The sequence below is a fragment of the Gorilla gorilla genome, chromosome 11 (assembly GCF_029281585.2).
Source record: "Gorilla gorilla gorilla isolate KB3781 chromosome 11, NHGRI_mGorGor1-v2.1_pri, whole genome shotgun sequence".
Lineage (NCBI taxonomy): Eukaryota > Metazoa > Chordata > Mammalia > Primates > Hominidae > Gorilla > Gorilla gorilla.
The window spans coordinates 126,647,946-126,668,706 of record NC_073235.2 but is presented as its reverse complement, the minus strand read 5'-3'; the positions used below and the strand labels follow the sequence as shown (position 1 = coordinate 126,668,706).

General features: G+C 39.7%; 1 protein-coding gene across 1 annotated transcript; it reads right to left on the bottom strand.

Moving 5' to 3' along the window:
- Positions 1-456: 456 nt before the first annotated feature.
- MRPL44 (mitochondrial ribosomal protein L44) lies at positions 457-14,290 on the bottom strand. Its single transcript, XM_004033287.4, has 4 exons — positions 10,437-14,290; positions 8,091-8,559; positions 4,137-4,315; positions 457-1,315 (listed from the first exon to the last, which is right to left on the bottom strand). Exons 1-4 carry the CDS (start codon positions 10,613-10,615, stop codon positions 1,144-1,146), a joined length of 999 nt encoding a protein of 332 aa, XP_004033335.2. The 5' UTR covers positions 10,616-14,290; the 3' UTR covers positions 457-1,143.
- Between the last annotated feature and the right edge of the window lie 6,471 nt (positions 14,291-20,761).

The window sequence follows — 20,761 nt, the reverse complement described above, 5'->3', positions numbered from 1 at the left end:
ATTTGCAGTTAGGGGATTATTGAACTGACCACAAAGGATTAGAAAACCAAAACCTCTCTACTGAATTAAATGTGTTCCAATACTTACAACACTGCTTGGTACATACTATTATTATGACTAGAATACTAAATTGAACTAATACCGGCTTAATTTTCCCTTCACCATTAACATTTTAAGCTGTTTTTGAGTTTCAACTTCTTAGAAAAGGCAATTTCTGAAAAGCATAAATTTGCCTTTTCCTGCTATTTATAATGGAAATTGAATAAGAAACATACTAGAAGTATACATAATTTTAAACTTAGAATTTAGGGATCATGTAAATAGCTGCCTACTTATAATCTGTACTATGCATTTCCCAAAGAGTTTTAACATTACTATTTTAGTTAAAATTGTATTACAGAAGCAAAGTTCATCAACCTCCTGCCACTACTGGGTATATCAAATTAAAATGCAATGTTAACATGTGGAGAAAAAAAACTTTATTGGTATTACAGCAAAAAATTCACATAAGATACAAAAATTATGATACCTCAAAGCTAGAGGCAAATAAAATACACCTAATTATACAAATTCTATACAATTAAATCAAGAACATTAGGAAAATTTTTTTGCAAAAATGTCAAAAAAAGATTTGATCTGGTCGGGTACAGTGGCTCACACCTGTAATCCCAGCACTTTGGGAGGCCAAGGCGGGTGGATCACCTGAGGTCAGGAGTTAAAGACCAGCCTAGCCAACTTGGTGAAACCCCATCTCTACCAAAAATACAAAAATTAGCCGGGTATGGTGGCGTGTGCCTGTAATCCCAGCTACTAGGGAGGCTGAGCCATGAGAATCGCTTGAACCTGTGAGGTGGAGGTTGCAGTGAGCCAAGATCGCACCACTGCAGTCCAGCCTGGGCGGCAGAGTAAGACTCCATCTCAAGAGAAAAAAAAAAAGATTTGATCAAACCAAGATTTCAGAAAAACAAAACCAAAAACACTGTGACTTGGTTAACATTTATTTAATTTTGGGAACACAGTAAAAAACAGAAACAAACAAAACAACATCTGTTTCTTCACAATTGTGAAAATGTCTGGCTTGAAACACCTTTGACATTTATCTCACTTTCGCTCTCAAGTTTCAGGCTGCTGCATCCACGGTGGCTAGCTGGCAGTGATGCTCTTTTCTGCTCTCAAGGTTTCTTTGGGCTTGGAATAGTTCCACGGCCGTCTATTTTCTGTGAATCCATAAAGTTTTCTAAGGGCCACTCGAGCAGCCTCTTCTTCTGCAACCAATACTGTTTCCCCAGGTCCTTCTGCAATCAACTTTTTATCACTAGAAACAGAACAAATAGTAGTCTTAAATTACATGGAATATTGTAAGACAGTACACAAAGCAGTTATAAAGCAATTATGCCTTCTACATCTATTTCAATAACACCCATTAGAAGTAACACAATAGCTCTGATAGATCATCTTTTGGATTTTAACTAGATTTGTTGCAAGTTCATTACATATGGTAATTAGACAAAGATACACTTACGTTTCCTTAGAAATATATACAACTCTGTCAAGTCAAAAAAGCAAGTCGTATCTACGTTTTCAATTGTTGATGAGAGAATTGGAAGAATATGTAAATAAATATCTCCTTGCAAAAACCTGAAACTAGTAAAAATATTATCAGGAATTATGACTATTTTTATTTTTAATGTGTGATATAATTTGGGAAAAGATTCTGTTGAAAAAATTATGCCTTTTGAGTCTGTCATTTAAACTTTAACACAAATAAGAAACCAGAAACCAGCCCTATATTTCAAATTAAGAACTTTAGGCTGGGCATGATGGCTCACACTTTTTTTTTTTTTTTTTTTGAGACCGAGTCTCACTCTGTCACCCAGGCTGGAATGCAGTGGCGGGATCTTGGCTCACGGCAGGCTCTGCCTCCTGGGTTCACGCCATTCTCCTGCCTCAGCCTCCCGAGTAGATGGGACTACAGGTGCCCGCCAACGCACCTGCCAACATGCCCAGCTAGTTTTCTGTATTTTTAGTAGGGATGGGGGTTTCACCGTAGCCAGGATGGTCTCGATCTCCTGACCTCATGATCCGCCCGCCTTGGCCTCCCAGTGGCTCACAGCTTTAACACCAACACTTTGGGAGACCAAAGCAGGAGGACTGCTTGAGCCCAGGAGTTAGGGATCAGACTAGGCAACATAGTGAGACCTCTGAAAAAAAAAAGAAAAAAGAAAAAAGATAAATAGTAATTAAATAAAAAGGAAAAAAAAAAGAGCTTCAAAACAGGCTCAGATTTTTAAATCATTTTATATATTTCTAATCCACTCTAATTTATTCCCAAGTGAGGTAACACTCAATGTTGGCTATGAGTATTCTATCGATAAATCTAATGTAGGTATTCCTCTGCTTTACTGGTATTTCTGTATCATAACCATTTATCTTCTTTAAAAATGTAAAATGTTCCTTCAAGGGAGCAAAGAATATAGAATGTGCACATCAAATAACTATAATCCTATTTGTTTTGCTACTTCTGAAATATATTTAACTACTTCCTGGAAATTTTCTGACCTAAAATTTCATCTGTGCAATTAAAAGAAGCATCTCCTGAAAGTTTCATGCATAGCAACTGCATTTACTAAATCAGATTCAATCGGCAACTGCATTTACTAAGTCAGATTCAATATAAGCTGATTTGAAAGTGAAGACCAAAACAAAATTAAAGAAAAACTAGTGAAGCTACACAAATAAAACAACAACAATATGAAATAAATTTGCTAAAAAACATCTGTTATGACAATAATTGGAAATGAAACAAAGGTTCTATAAGTTAAACTTTATAATAATAAACACATACAAATTTGCACAAAGTTTGAGAATCAGAAAAAGTCATCTTAAAGTGAATAACAAGCACAGAATTTTGTTTTTAGTCTAATGTTGCTGGTTTTATCACTGATCACGTTTTAAAAAGTCATTATGTAAAATCTACAAAAACACTACTACCCAATAGTAATCACTGTAGTGATATGGCAAATTACTTCTTACATTTTTTTTTTTTAGATAAAAGATCATTCTCCAAAATGTCCCAATCTCATTAAAAATTCTTTTAAAATGTTGCCTGTAATAGCTGTACTATATTCCATCATGTACACGTATCATTTCCCTCTTGTGGAATATCAAATTTATTTCTAATTGTTTTTTAGTTCAACAACTATTTACTGACCACCATGTCCCAGCAACTGTTCAAAGTATGGAGCATAAAGAGGTAAACAACAAACGTCTTTGTTCACAAAATTTGCCTGCAAATCTAAGGCAAACAACCCAAAGTTGAAATACCAAAATCAAAGAACATAAAAAATTTTAAGATGCTTGGCATTTTGTCAAAATTATTCACAGAAATATGGTACATTTTTTTCCTACCAGCAGTGTATAAACTGATGATAAAAGATATGTTTAAAAGGTTTGCCAATCAGGTAAGTAACAAAGAGTATCTCACTGTTTTTGCATTTCAATAAATAAAACTTTTTACAACACTATCCATTTTCCCCATGTGATAACTTCTATTTCTTTTATACTTATAAAGTCTTTCGTGATACAAGGATTAGAAAAATATTTACCTAAATTTTAATCTAGCTATCTTAAATATTCAATATTTACATTTAACACTTCAATCTTAACAACTGAGATTAATTTGGGGCAGGTCAACTTTTTACTAACAAAACTAAAAAGCTCTCAACATGGGTTGATTTACACATTTTGATGGATAACTAAGGCCCTTCCTTTTCCAGTTCTAGGGTCAGTTGAAGCTACTGACAAGAATGGATTAAGGTTGAATCTGTAACACGAACAAGTCAACATTTGTACTTCTACACAGAAAAATTTAAGATAACACACTGAAAGTCTATAGCAAATAGTTGGCTGACAAAAGCTACTATTAGCAAAACTCAGATTCTTCCTAAGCATAACTAGCAGGAAGGGAAGTAGTAAATAATAACCATGGGGAAGAGATTTTTAAAAAATCTTTTCATGCAATTAGAAGTTACGTTAAGGAATCTGAAGAGGTTATGTTAACATTCCTTATGGAATGTGAGGAGTCTGTTTTTAGGATTTCCTCAAAGTTATAAAGTTAAGATTAAAATTTCACTAACCAGTATAAGCCAACAAAATACAAAGGCAAAGCTGTGGTGCCACCAGACTGCCTAGTAAGTCTTGATTCAGGAGCTGAAATATTCCTTTTCTTCAGTTCTTCTACCAATAGCCCCATGGGATTTATTATCTTCCACATCTCAAAGAGCTCTTTTCCAGTCATTTCAGTAATTAAGAAGTCCTGCATATAAAAATATAATTTATACATTTTAATTAGTAGAAAGAACATTAGGACCACAATTCAAAATACATTTTTTACACTTTTTAAATTAGAGAAGCCAGAGTACATTTTTAACAGAAATTTAAAACTTAATGGGAAACGAAAGACAAAAATGTACTATTCTTTTTCATTCCCATAGTTTTTACACAAATTTTATTACAAAAATCATAGTTGGATTAAAAAAATTTGCAAGCCCAAGAAACCTATTTCAAGCAGTATGATCTACCAAAATTCCACAGTAGGTAGAATCCTATAATTTTTTTTTTTTCTTTTTTGAGACAGGGCTTCACTCTATTGCCTAGGCTAGAGGTGCAGAGGCGTGATCACAAGTAGACTGAAACCTCGACCTCCTGGGTGGGCTCAAGCAATCCTCCCAGCTCAGCCTCTTCAGCAGCTGAGACTACAGGTGCACACCACCACACTTGGCTAGCTTTTAAATTTTTTATAGAGATGAGGTCTCCATAAGTTGCCCAGCCTAGTCTCGACTCCTGGCCTCAAAGGATCCTCCTGCCTTGGCTTCTCAAAGTATTGGAATTACAGGCATTAGTCACTGTACCCTGCCCTATCTTATAATTTAGAATTATATTCCTACTAGTAAGAAAAAAATATTTAAAGAATTAACGAATAAAAAGTAGTAACTTCTCATAGAAACTCATATAAAATGGCACTCAGGGCCTCTAAATAACAATACTTCCTCCATTAATAATGTTTTTAAAAACTCAGCCAGGTGAGGTGGCTCACACCTGTAATCCCGGCACTTTGGGAGGCCAAGGCAGGCAGATCACTTGAGGCCAGGAGTTCGAGACTAGCCCGGCCAACATGGTGAAACCCTATCACTACTAAAAATACAAAAATTAGCCAGGCGTGATGCTGCACGCCTGTAAACCCAGCTACAAGGGAGACTAAGGCACAAGAATTGCTTGAACCTGGGAGGTGGAGATTGCAGTGAGCCACGATCATGCTACCACTACACTCCAGCCTGGGCAACACGGCAAGACTCTGTCTCAAAAAATAATAAAAAATAATTTTAAAAATCATTTAATAATTTCACATAAACTTTTAAAACTGTAACATACTAGTAATTATTTATATGATGAAGATAACTGAGAAATTATGAACATTCAAAGCAGAATTGATTTTGCCAGTAAAAAGTATTATCTTGTATAGAAACTATGGAAGCAAACATTAATTTTCACAGCAATTTACATATTCCAATTAACTTGTATTAACAAACATTAGTAATATGATAACAGGATGGATGGATGGATGGATGGATGGATGGAGGCAGAGGGAAGAAATTTAAAAAGATCACTTAGTTCATGAAATGAAGTCAATTCATTACAACACTCCTCCAAGCACCAGAACACTTTCAGCTTCATTAATAAAAAATATGAGGCCGGGCGTGGTGGCTGATACCTATAATCCCAGCACTTTGGGAGGCTGAGGTGGGAGGATCACTTGAAATCAGGAGTTCAAGACCAGCTTGAACACCATAATGAGACCATGGCTCTACAAAAAAAATTTAGCTGGGCATAGTGACACATGCCTGTGGTCCCAGCTACTAGGGAGGCTGATATAGGAGGATGGCTTGAGCACAGGAAGTCAAGGCTGCAGTGAGCTGTGATTGTGCCACTGCACTCCAGCATGGACAACAGAGATGCTGCCTCGAAAAAAAAAACTTACAAATCCACTCTCAGTAGGGGATTTTGAAATGTTTTAATGTACAGAGGTAGATATGCCTTATGGGATATGTATGTATATACACATATATAAAAATCACTGAACTGCTATCTGTCATATAGAATAACCAAGTGTAGGGTTAGGAAACACAACTCTTTCCCATCATCTAAGAAATTAGTAGGAATATAGAAAGAAAGCTCAATTTTTCTTAAGTGATTACCTTCTATTGCCTCCTTCTATTTTTTGCTATTTGCTCCTGGTCTTAATAATTTATTAGAACTTTCTAGTAGGGTTTGAGTTGAATACTCCAATCTCATCTCCCCAGAATAGGGAAGCAGTATGAAGAAATGATGTTTCTAAAATGCACATTTGATCATTAAAAACCTCCCACTTAGAACAACTCCAGCTGTCGCTACACAAGACCATCAAAATACATACTCTGTAGCATGGCTAAGAGTGCTGTTCTAATTTCCAGATGCAGATATATCACCTGGAGAGCTAGTTAAAATACAGATTCCTAGGCCCTACTCCCAGAGATTATGTACTCTGAGGGGGTGCCTGAGAATTTGCATTTCTATCAAGTTCTCCAGTGATGCTGATACTGATGCCCAAACCACTTTCTTAGTAATACTGTTAGCTCTTCTGTACACTGGCTCTTAAAGGTCCAGACTTATCTCTGATCACTTTGCCAAATGCAATATGATCCAGCCACAAAAAAATTAACTGTAGTTCCCAAGCACAAGCTCATCCTTGACACTGTCTTCCCAAAACATCCTTTTAAGGGGCACAAATCAATTCTGTAAAACCTTTTCTAGCCTTACTAAAGTTGGCTGTTGCCTCCTCTAAGTTCACTCTGCACCTTAACACCTCTAGGAAAGCACTTTCACATTGCATTCCATCTGAATAATGAGCTGTGAGTAGGATCAAATCCTATTTAGATAGCGGCTTCAGAGCTCAGCAGAGTGCCTGGCCCATAGTAAGGCACTCAACATTAAGTGGATGAACAAATGAAACAGGACAATCCAAACCTGTCAATTCTACTATAAGAGACATCAAAGCTCAACTCAGACACAGATATTTGAATTATCTATGTTTCGTAAGATCTTTACTTGGAACTGTTATGACGCATTACAATATGGTAAATATTTCCAACATAGTTTCATGACTACCTTGTAGAATTTCAAAATGGTGACCAAAAATTATTTAGAGTTTTAAAACTTACTCCACAGAGGTTATAGTTTGGAAATCAAAAAGGACTTTGTCAGAATTTCTATAGAAAAAACTAACTGGGGGGAGAAAGATAGGTCTTACCTATGAACAAAGCCTGAAGTGTCAGTAAATACAGATATTCTCTAACAAAATTATCAAACTTGGTATCAAAACTAAATGAACAGATTCCAACAGCATGTGATGCTGGTTTAAAGACTGAATGTCAGTCAGATAGGTGCCTGAATCAAGACTGTTTTTATGACTTAAAGTGATTGTGTGGACTCTCTATTATCAAAAAGTGAACAAAACCTCATGTTTTCATCCAATGGCAGAGGATAAAACTTCTCCCAGTTAATAAATTATAAAAGGACAGTGGGAGTCAAGTTGTACCAATTACATAAGAATCTGAATTAGCTAAGCCACTAGCTAACAAAGAGTTATACATTAGAGGGACTTGAAATCCAAGATTTCATCACTTGGAAGAGCAGACAGCAGCTAGTACTGAAGCACAGGCCTCTGCATAGTGTCCTTTGACTTCACTCATTCACCAAACATCTACTGAGTATCTCTCATGCAGGCAGTATCCTTGGCCCTAAGGATGTAAACTTAAAGATGATATGGCTTGTGGTCCTTCAGAAATCACAACCCACAATTTAATATTCACTTCTGATGATATCCATAATAAGAGACAACTGGAATAATTACAGCCCTTCCGTAAAAAACCTTTAGGTCTTTCTCAGTTTTTCTTGGGAGAAAAATTCACTTCCAAGGTGATATATCAAAGAAGTGAATTACAAAAGAATATTTTCCCTTCTGTCTATCTCAAGCATGTCCAATAGTTACGTACCCTGACGAAAAGTGCAGTCCTCTCAGGTCCACTGCTCTGTAACAGGGCTCCAATAACTGCAAAGAAAGTCTGCTGTAACACAGTTGGGGGCACTGGGAATTCCTCACTCAGTGTTAACTGCTCCACAGCCAAGTTTCTCGCCACGTGACACACGACTTCCTCACCAGTGAGAAAGTCAACAAGATTTTTTATGCCTTCAGTGGGCATGTCTGGGTACTCGTCTTCAAGAAACTGTGTAAGGCAAGTCTGTGAAAAAGATGTCCCTTGTTCGGATAGTTCTTGATTACTTTTAAGATTCAGAAGAACAGCTTCTTTCTCTATCCCAAGTTGTTGGCGTTTGGCCTCCTCACTTTTAATATAGCAGCTATTAACAAATGCAGTTTTGAGAAGATCTAAGGAAAAGTTTTCCTGTAACCGATGTCCAAAAGCTTGTATTTCTGCATGGTAATCCCAGTTCGGCTTCTCTGAACTGAAAATGTAAAGACAGTAAGAGATGGTAAAGAGAACAACCTGTTACTGTGATATAAAAATTGTTCACTGTGTTGTAATGTTATTAATTATATAAAGGAAATGAAAGAAGGTTATATTTCTTTTTAATGCCAGGTTGATATTTTAAATGTTAAGACTGAAGTCAGATAAATACTGGCAGTCCTTTGCTATATTCTACATATATGACTGGATTAATTTTCCCTTTGATCCAATTGTCACATGAAATTGGTTCTTCAATATAAAAGACCAAGCCATAGCCTAACTTTTAGGTTCCTTATTTCTGCTCTAACCATGATACTATGTTTTATACCTAAGTATGAAGCATAAATGTTAATTTCACAGATTCAAGCCATAAACACTAGTATGTTATATTTGCAGTCATCCCTCAATATCTGTAGGGGATTGGTTCCAAGGACTCTCCTGGATACTGAAATTCATGGATGCTCAAGTCTCATATAAATGGTGTAGTACAGGCACACTTCGTTTCACTGTACTTCGGTCTATTGTGCTTCACAGATTTATTGCATTTTATTTTTACAAACTGAAGGTTTGTAGCAATTCTGCATGTGCTCACTTTGTGTCTCTGTGTTACCATTTTTTAGCAATAAAGTATTTTAAATTAAGGTACATATATTGCTTTCTAGACAATACTACTGTACACTTAATAGACTACAGAATAGTATAAACATAACTTAGGTATACACTGGGAAACTAAAAAAGTCATGTGACTCGTTTTATTGTCGTGGTCTAGAACCAACCCTACAATATGTATGAGGTATACCTGTATTTGCATATAACCTATGCACATCCTCCTGTATACTTTAAGTCATCTCTGGATTACTTATACGTAACACAATATAAAACCCCTTTAAGAAACAAAGGGAAGCAAAGTATGAAAACCTGGGTTGAAAGTCGTAAGATATACATATAACATATACACCTATATAATCTGTCCAACCCATAAAGTTTCTTCCAACTTTGAGAGCCTAAAATACTTAATCTTATAATAAACAAGGGAATGGGAATTAAGAACAGATTTTATTTTTTGCCATAATCTTCTCTGTTAGAAGACCGTTCCTACTGGTAGGAGTACAAAGTGGATCAACATTTTTTGGAGGGCAATGTTAAAGTACTAATAGCTTTCAAAATTTCATACTACATATGCGTCCCCTTTACGTGCTGTTACATAGGTTTTAATGGCAATAATATGGAGCTCATAGGCCCATATACAGAGCCATAAAAAAGAGTGAGGTACATATCTTTGTAATGCCATGACAACATGTCAAAGACACATTATTAAAAAGAAAAAGCAAGATGAAGGAATTTAAATTATGTAAAGTATGATCTGGTTTGAAGCTATAAAAACCTGTGTCTCTCTCTGCCAAACCTGTTACCAGAACAACATTAATTAGGGCAAAAATCTAAAGCTAACTTTTTTTCCTTTTACTGTAGACAGCAGAATTCAGGTTGTAGATTAATTTTTTTTCTCCTTAATTTACGATGCTGTGGACTGCTTTCTTCCCGCTTATCGGAATTCTCAGGCATTACAAACGGGGGCTACAACATCCAAGTCCACATAAGGAAGACCCTCCAGCTAGCCCCATTTCTCCCAATTTTCAGTAGACAAAATCCTAAATGGTAGTTTCAAAACGTCGGGAGCAGCCCGAAGCTCTACCGCCCGCGGCACAAATCCATTTTCTTTGCCTCAGGCCCCGCGCCCACAGCTCACGGGTGTCTCCATCGCAAACTTCCTAAGGCTTAATCCAGGGGCGCATCAGCCGCAGACACGACGCCGCGGGAAGAAGACCCAGTGTCTGCGACCGCCACCCTGAGACCTCTTCCCGAGGTGGCTCCTACCGGCGCACGGGCGGCGGCGGGCACCGCAGAAGGCGCTGCCGCTCTAACTCCTTCTGGAAGCGGAAGGCGGCGCGGAATCCCTTCTTCACTCCCCGAACCGGAGGGACCAGCTTGGGGGCGAATGGAGCCAGGAGGCAGCGAGGCCCCTGCTGCAGCAATCTTACCAGCCCGGACGCCATTGCGCGAGAGAAAACGATGGAGGACGGAACGAAAGTAGTCGGGCCAGTGTCCCCGTAACACACTTCCCCCGGAACCCGGAACCCGGAACGCGAAGAGAGGGCTGGGGCGGAGACAGCCCCCGGGGCGGGGCGACTGAGAGAGGGCAGGGGCGGAGACAGCCCCGGGGCGGGGTGATTGCGGCCGCCTTGAGGCTACGCTTACGCTGGTTCTCTCCTGTCTTCGAGTTACTTTCCAATGATCCGGACTTGAGGGCGTTTGCGCCCAAAAGTTTCTGGGAGAAGTTGCTTCACCCTGTCACTCTCTTGTTCCTTCCTCTCTCGTTACAGCAAAACAAACAAAAATCTGTTTCGCTTTCAGGTTAAGGAAACATTTAAATCCTCAAAAAAAGAAAACATTTTTAATTTATATTTAGTGTTCTAGACCATCAGTCCGGCCACTACTGAGCAAGTATTTACCGAGCTTCTATTTTTGACCCAGCACGCCTCCAAAAGCCTTAGTTTTGGAAACCCTAGACTCAGAAATGTTGGCTTATCCAAAATTAAAATTTTTCTTTAAAAGCAATCTAATAGTACATATTTTTAAACATCCGGAAAATGACTGGAAAAAACCATAAAACGGTAATAGGGGAATTACAGTTTCTTCCTTCTTTATCTTAACACTCTTTAACAATGTAATTCTATTGCTTTCCTACCAAACTGTTAATACAGTACAATTTTTAAAAGAACATATTAAGTCACAAAGGGAGGCTTGTTTGAATTCCCAGTTTTGAGTTGCCTGCTGAACATCTAGACCCTCAAAGGGGCAATGCTTTCTGTGATCTCTTTGTTAAAGGCATCTGTGTCCCCAGCAGTCACCCAGATTGAACTCCTATGTCTTTGATTGTTTTTGTTTCGACAAACCCCCTCTTCGGTGCAGTTTCCACCAAGTGCTTTTTCCATTTATTTCCACTGCCGGTACCTGGTGGCTCTCCTCACCTCTTTCCGTGGTTACTGTAATTGGCCTGGAACCTTCCTCCCTTCCCCAGACACAGCTCACCTACATTCATCTCTGTGAAACACAGACCACAAAGCATGTTGTGACTTAGCCCGAGAATCTTCAGGGCCAGGATCATAGAACTCAATTTGGGTTTCTCAGCTTGACCATTTCAAAAGGGAGAATCTAAATGGTTCATCTCAGCTTATAAAAGGGTTCCCTTTGGGGAGGGAGGGAGCAAAAGAGGGGCTGAGCACACACCAAAAAACAAACTGATGGATTTCTGGTTGAAGGAAATCCTCCAAGAAGGGGTGAAAGGAGGTTACGATTGACCTTCTTGTTACAATGTATGTAAAGTATTGAAAATTCATGGAACATCAATCCAATAAATGGATTAGGAGAAAATGCAGGGAACTGTCATTTCTGTAGAATTTCATTTATTAGGAAAAATAATCTAAGCCAGTTGTAGCACAATCATGTTAAGTTAAAATGAGGTGTCTCTGTGTTGAGAGTTTCTCAGTCATACAACAATGAGAGCATCATTTGCAGATTAAAAAAATGTAGGTCCTCAAAAGATTTCTTCTACTAATGCCCTTCATGGAACTCAGGAATTAACCAGTTTTTTAAAATTTGCTCATACATTTGTTAATTTATTCAATAAACACATAATAGGAGGAGCACTTGGTTCCAGGATCCAGGCTCAGAAAACTTTAAGGAAGAAAAAGTCCAATGTGTTTTTCAGCCCTCAAAAACCTGATTTTTCCTTTAACCTGCTGTTAGCCCTAATTTGATCAAAGCTCACAGATGTCAACAACTTTCGAGTTTTCATTGGGTTAAGGTCAGGTGGAAGGGTGGGGAAAAGTCACACTTAGGAAGAGGAGGTGAGGCGATTGAGGGTTCACTTTAACCCTTGGGGAACACAACCTTTTGTGTTTTGATGCCAGGGATATTGCTTATATATTCCTTCAATGATGGTGAGGGCAGCTGGAATACAGGGCACAGAAAGATGGATAACAAAGTTAGTAAGCTCTGCTATAGGACCTTCCTGAACAATCAAGCAATTCTGAACCACCTGGGATTACTCACCACTACTTCATAGATTAGCTAAGGAATAACTACCAAATAGTGGCCTTTAATCCAACTCACAAGGAAAATTACAGACAGAAATAATTACCATAGAATGAAAATTACTATAGTTAAAACTGTTCAAAATACAAAATTGGAGTTACTGATAAATATCGATATAGAATCAGTCTTCACCAAAGTTACATCTGTTCAACCTAGCTTTGGAAAATTTGACTTGATGGAAAATTTGACTTGATAGATCTAAAAGCTGCAACAGAAAACTCATGATAGTAAAACTGATTAGCAAAAAGCCTTAGTAAACCTGAGCAACAAATAACATCTTAGGAAATAAATGTGGAAAAAAATTCATGAAAATACATTAAGCAATATAAACATGAAAATACAATTAGAAATAGGATACTTGTGCTGTATAGAAAATTGATCAAGAAATTTAATTGGTTTCATGGAGCTTATTCCGGAAAACATTTTCTCAAAAAAATGCATCAATGTTAGTATAATTCTGTTATAAATACTTTAATTCATAATTATGGAAGCAAAACTTTTTTGGTGTGTTAGCAGCCAGCAAGATGGCTCTCAACAAGCCCCACCTCCTGGTACTTACACCCTTGTACATTCCCCTCTCACATTGTGCCGGGATTAGTCTGTGTAACCAATAGACCATGGATGTTTTTATCAATTCTGGGGTTAGGTAATAAAATACATCATAGCTTCCATTTTGGTCAGATACCTTGTATTTCTTGGATTAGTCTCCTATCAGGAAGTCAGCTGCTATGTTATGATGTTGCCTAAGAAACTATGTGGAAAGGCTTATGTGATGAGTAGCTGAGGCCTCCCGCTAACAGCCATGTGAATGAATGACCTGTCTTAGAATTGGATCCTCCACTCCCAGTCAGACTTTCAGATGACTGCCTACTGGCCAGCGCTTTGACTGCATCCTCATGAGAGACCCTCAGCCAGAATCACCCAGCTAAACTGCTCCCAAACTCCTGGCCCTCAGGAAATGTATGAGATAATAAACGTTTGTTGCTTTCAGCCACTAAGTTCTGAAGTAATTTGTTACATAGCAACAGATAATTAATACACATAGGGTCAAATCAATTGGATGAAAATGGCAAAATAAAAAATGCTCTATATTCATGAGACTTAGGGGATGGCCTCAGAGTGCTGGGTCTAGATGGAAGCGTGGATTTTGCTAGATGCGGAAGAGATGGAAAGGAGGATCAACATTCCATAACATGCACAAAGTCGTCAGGAATGATGATGACTTAGTAAATTCCCCTCCAAAAAGTGAAAGCTGCCTGACCCTTTAACCCCTGTAGGTATAGATCCCCTTTCCTGTCATTAAGGATAATTTTGAGAAACAAGTTCAGGAAATATCAGAGAAGATGTCAAGCACAGTGTTTCCACTTTACGCATGTTCCTTGATGTTTCTGCTAAACTGAGCAATGTTTGGATCTGAGAGAGGGATACCTATTACAGGACAAGGAATATTTTAAAGGGTTATAAAAATAAGTAAAAACTTGTAATGAGAGGGAAAGTAGAGATATTAGACCACTATGACTATAATATTGAAACTTCACACTTTTGTTTTGCTTTTTAAATAAATCATTGTAAAAGTGGTTTGAGATTTTTGCAATGTGATTATTATGCTGGCCTGCAGTGTAAAACTGGGGTAAAATCCAGAGAATGGGTTAAAAGAACTCCTGGCAAAACTACTGAACAAAATTACCAAGTCTTCTTTCCTCTCTGGGATGAAACTGTGTCTCCAGATCTTTTGACAAGGCTTAAGGAGACGAAGCATGTCCAAAAGCAATAAATCACTGTAGACTTCTTTTTCGGTCTGTCCCACAGATTTAACATGTACTGAACAGATAAACATTGATTAGGTATACATTATAACAACTGCTGAAAGACACTGAAAAGTTTTATAAGTATTTCCTCTTGATTAGAGTTAACCAGATTATAGCCATTAAAAGTTACAAATTTAAAAATCTGGGCTGGGCACGGTGGCCCATGCCTGTAATCCCAGCACTTTGGGAGGCCGAGGCAGGCGGATCATGAGGTCAGGAGTTCAAGACCAGCCTGGCCAACATGGTGAAACCTCATCTCTACTAAAAATACAAAAATTATCTGGACATGGTGGTGTGTGCCTGTAGTCCCAGCTACTCGAGAGGCTGAGACAGGAGAATTGCTTGAATCTGGGAGGCAGAGGTTGCAGTGAGCCAAGATAGCGCCACTGCACTCGAGCCTGGGTGACAGAGCCAGACTCTGTCTCGGAAAAAAAAAAAAAAAGAATCTGGATAATCTGGATACTGCATACGAATAAGTTATTCTTTATGAGACTATCATTTCTATCATTATATGGTTTATATCTATTTTTGAAAATACTCAATTAGTGAAATATTGCCTTATAATTTACATATGTAATGTCATATTCTCAGTAAGTTATGTCCTACAATCCTCATGATGGCTTTAAAAGACAAACCTTAGACAAATTAAATTTAAGAGTTTAACTGATCAAAGAATGATGAATCAGGCAGACCCCAGAACCAGAACACGTTCAGAAAGACTCCAGGACTGCCACATGGTCAGATAACATTTATGGACAGTAAAAGGAAAAAGTATGTACAGAAAATGCAAATGAGGGACAGAAACAGCTGGTGTCTGCTTTATTTGAATAGGGCTGCCTGTGGTTGGATGAGACTCGGCTACTTTTACAAGAGCAGGTGACAGTCTTTTACACATCAAGTTAGGTTACAGTTCACTGTGTACTGAAAAACCTTTAGGCCAAAATTAAAATATGTACAGCGGAGGCTTTAGTCCAAACTTAATTTAACAGTACTACAAGTTAAGTATCAGTATCGCCATAATTGTATCAGTCAGGGTCTTACCAAGAGAACAAAGGCACACCAGATGGTTCCAAGAAGGAAACCGAATACAAAGAACTAGTTACAAAGGTGTTAGAAGAACTGAAAGGCCTAAGAGATTAGGGACAGCAAAACTGGAGAGACAAAGGGAACAGATGGTACCAGAGCACAAGAGTTAGGTGAGCCGAACGGGACCAAGAACCCCCACAGAGACTGCCTGTTGAGGGCTGTGACAAAAGAGGGAAGGTATAGCCAGCGGGGACTGGAGCCACAGAGAAGGCATACTCCCTAAGCAGAAAGAGTGGAGGAGAAATACCCTGGTTTCTTCTTTCCTTCTACCTTCCAATGTCCCACCACTGCCTCCACCATACAAACTTATCAGGAAGCAAGTCGGTTAGGGAGTCTGGGACATGTAGTTTGCAGAAGTCAACCCCCTGCAATATAGACCAAGCAAGGTACACATAAAGTGGATCTGATAGCAACAGGCAAACGGCTAGCCTGTGATTACACTTAGAGTATCTGAAACGTGAAGAGTAGAAAGTCAAGGCCACATTGGAATGCTGACCCATTAAGCTAACATACCTTAGTTCATCCAAATATTAAAGGTAGGAACTTCTTATTACAATAAATAATATTGGCATTTATGATTATCATCATTATCATTCTTACAGTACAACTATAAAATACTCCCTCAAGGAAGTCTAGCATGACACAGGTATTTAGAGTCAGAGGAGGTGATGGCGGGATAGACATTTAGAGATCAAGGTCCAAGGGGCCAGACACAGTGGCTCAAGCCTGTAATCCCAGCACTTTGGGAAGCTGAGGTGGGTGGATCACTTGAGGTCAGGAGTTCGAGACCAGCCTGGCCAACATGGTGAAAACCCATCTCTACTAAAAATACAAAAATTAGCCTGGCGTTGTGGCATGCACCTGTAATCCCAGCTTTTCTGGAGGCTGAGGCAGGAGAATCATTTGAACCAGGGAGGCAGACGTTTCAGTGAGCCGAGAACATGCCACTGCACTCCAGCCTGGCCACAGAGCGAGACTCTGTCTGAAAAAAAAAAAAAAAAAACTCCAAGGTAAGAAACATGAGTTAACAATAAATACTACACATTATCTCTGCTTCCTACATCACCATTAAAAGGTAACATTATTATTCTCACTTTAGAAATGCAAGATTGGTAAAGACAATAACTTGCCAAAGATTTTACTGCTAGTTAACAGTAAAGTTCTCTCACTATAAAGACCATGCTGTTTCTACTGTTAGGGTAAAGTGACTTGTCCAAGATCACATAGCTGGCAGAGGATGGTAGAACTTTATTCATAGATTCCACCTTCTAACTCAGCAGGGCAGCTCAGAAATCAATTATCTCTGTGTCTGGGAGCTAAGCTATGAGGATGCAAAGGCATAAGAATAATACAATGGACTTTGGGGACTTGGGGGGAAATGTGGGAGGGAGGTGAGGGATAAAAGACTACACGCTGGGCTGGGCGTGGTGGCTCATGCTTGTAATCCCAGCACTTTGGGAGGCTGACGCAGGTGGATCACAAGGTCAGGAGTTCGAGACCAGCCTGGCCAATATAGTGAAACCCCGTCTCTACTGAAAGTACAGAAATTAGCCAGGCATGGTGGGGGGTGCCTGTAGTCCCAGCTGCTCGGGAGGCTGGGGCAGAATTGCTTGAACTTGGGAGGCGGAGGTTGCAATAAGCCAAGATCGTGCCACTGCACTCCCGCCTGGGCAACAGAGCAAGACTCCGTCTCAAAAAACAAAACAAAACAAAAAGACTACACACCGTGTACATTGTACACTGCTCAGGTGACGGGTGCACCAGAATCTCAGAAATCACCACAAAATTTCTTATCCATGTAGCCAAACACCACCTGTTCCTCAAAAGCCATTGATAGAAAAAAATAAATAATTTCTCTTTGTGTACCTAGAGTCTAGCAGTTCCAAGAGGCTGTGCTAAGGCTCTTCTATCACCACTTGAACTCACTTCAATCAGGTTTTACCCCCGGCATTCATGGAAACTTTCAGTCATTTCATTTGCTTGATCTGCAGCATTTGACAGAGTCGATCACTTCCTCCTCCTTAGAACACCTTCTTCCTTTGTCTTCAGGACAACACACACAATATCCATTTTCCTCCTACCTCATAGAGTCAGGGGGAAGGGGAGCAGGGGGAGGTTGGCTCCTCTCCAGTCTTTTTTTCTGGTTCCTCCCTCTCTTCCAGACCTGTTGATGTTTCCAAGGCTTCTGTCGTTGTACCTCTTCGTTATTTACACACATACTCCCTCTTGGACTTCATGTACTCTTACGGCTGTAAATGCTATATGCATACTCCATAAAATCATTTTGTGTTTAAGCACTGATTATACAAAATGTGTAAAGGTGAGTTAAATTTAGAGCTTAATTTGTTTATGTAAATTGCCTTCAAAATATGTTACAGCTGAGATGTTTTCCATGTGTTTTGGAAGAAATCACACAGAGTAGCCGCTTTTGCAATAAACTGGATCAATGTTACATCTTTGGGTCAGTTCACTGTCATTGTGCAAGGTGAGAGTTATATGGGCCTTACCTTATTGTTCACATTGAACCATTCTGGGTGATGATTCATCTTATTTGTAAGACAACTCAATACGTAAGGCCTGTTACAAAGGTAAACCAGGCCAGGCGCAGTGGCTCTCACCTGTACCAGCACTTTGGGAGGCCGAGACAGTTGGATCACTTGAGCTCAGGAGTTCAACACCAGCCTGGGCAATATGCTGAACCATGTCTCTACTAAAAATACAAAAATTAGCCAGGCATGGTGGTGCATGCCTCCTCCCAGCTACTGCAGTGGCTGAGGCAGGAGAATTGCTTGAACCCAGGAGGCAGAGACTGCAGTGAGCTGAGATTGTGCCACTGCCCCCCAACCTGGGTGACAGTGAGATCCTGACTGAAAAAAAAAAAAAAAGAGGGCTGGGCACAGTGGCTCACGCCTGTAATCCTCACAGTTGGGGATGCTGAAGCTGATGGATCACTTAAGGCCAGGAGTTCGAGACCAGCCTGGCCAACATGGTAAAACCCCACATCTGCAAAATACAAAAATTACCAGGGCATGATCGGCACACACCTGTAGTTCTAGCTACTCAGGAGGCTGAGGCACAAGAGTTGCTTGAACCGGGGAGGCAGAGGTTGCAGTGAGCTGAGATCCCAGCAGTACACTGAAGTCTGGGTGACAGAGTAGTAACACTCTGTCTCAAAAAAAGAAAAGAAAAAAAGGTAAACCAAGGCACAATAATATTTTAAAGGGCTTATTTGTGTAAACAGCAATTCATGAATTGGGCAGCTCTAAACCGGAAGTGTTTCCAGGGCTCTGTTGGAGAAGCATAAGGGTCAAACTTGGAAGAGTGAATGCAGAAATAATGCAAAGAAAATAATTGATAACAGTTATAAAGTGGCTTTATTTGGTCTATCCTGTAGGAAAATCCCTAGTTATTTAATTATAAGTCTGTTGACTGCTTCTGAATGGTTGAGCTTAAGTTTTGTTTTTCTTTAATACAGGCATTTACAAGAAATAGTTCAAGTTAAGTTTCACTTATGTTTGCAAATCAAGCAAGGTTAAGATCACTTAGGAGGACTGACTGGCTTTGTCTCTTCAGGGATTCTTCAGCCCTGGTTTCCATTTTAATTTAGTTTAACAGGCGAATCCCTGATTAAAATTTTTGAACAAGTATTTGTAGAGGGCCTTTCTCTCACTTAATTTTGACCATCCTGCTGCCTTAAGATCAAGCATAAACTTGGCTCCTGAACTCTACCACCACCCATTGAGCATCTGCTGACCCTGCAGAGGGTGGCACAGCAGGTTCCATCACTGTGCATTTAACTCCCAGAGTAATGGCTGCAGTCCAGACCTCTCTACTATTCAGTAGCATATTACAAAACTCCTATATTCAGCCTTGTCATGGTGGCGCACGCCTGTAATCCCAGCACCTTGGGAGGCTGAGGCAGGTGGATCACCTGAGGTCAGGAGTTTGAAACCAGCCTGGCCAACATGGGAAAACCCCGTCTCTACTAAAAATATAAAAATTAGTCGGGCATAGTGGCGCACGCCTGTAATCCCAGCACCTTGGGAGGCTGAGGCAGGTGGATCACCTGAGGTCAGGAGTTTGAAACCAGCCTGGCCAACATGGGAAAACCCCGTCTCTACTAAAAATATAAAAATTAGTCGGGCATAGTGGCACACGCCTGTAATCCCGGCTGCTGGGGAGGCTGAGACAGGATAATTGCTTCAACCAAGGAGGTGGAGGTTGCAGTGAGCCAAGATCGCACCACTGCACTCCAGCCTGGGCAACAGAGCAAGACTCCATCTCAAAAACAAAAACAAAAACAAAAACAAACAAACAAAAACCTCCTGTATTCAACTGCCTACTCAGCCCCTTCAGTTGGAGACCTAATACTCGCCTCAAGTTTCCTATGTCCCAAACTGAATTCTCCTTCTTCCCTTCCAAACCTGCTCCTCCCACATTTCCCACAGATCAGTAAATGGCAGCTCCACTTTTCCAGTTGCTTAGCCCACAAATCTTGGTATCATTCTTAACTATTTCATATTCCATATTCAACAAATTTCACTGGTACTACCTTCTACATAAGTCTAGAATCTGATGTTCTCTCACCACCAGCACCCTTAGAAAGCCACATCATTTCTCAATTACCCTGTTAATTTCTCAATTAACTTCCTGACTGACACCTTGCTTCTATTCTTGCCTTTTAAAATTGAAGGCAGATTAGCCCAGGCACAGTGGCTCATGCCTATAATAATCCCAGCACTTTGGGAGGCCAAAGTGGGTGGATCACCTGGGGTTGGGAGTTCGAAACCAGCTTGGCCAACATGGTGAAACTCTGTCTCTACTAAAAGTACAAAAATAAGCTGGGTGTGGTGGCGTGCGCCTGTAGTCCCACCTCCTTGAGAGGCTGAGGCACGAGAATCACTTGAACCCAGGAGGTGGAGGTTGCAGTGAGCCAGGATCACACCACTGCACTCCAGCCTGGGCAACAGAGTGAGACTTCGTCTCGAAAAATAAATGAATACAAATTTAAAAACTTGAAGGTAGATTAAACCAACCTTCTGCTCGAAACTCTCCAATGGCTTCCTATCTCATTTAAAGTAAAAACCAAAGCCCTTATCAATGGTCTCTGGGCTCAACATGGTCTGTCTGGTGACCTGTCTGTATTGTCTT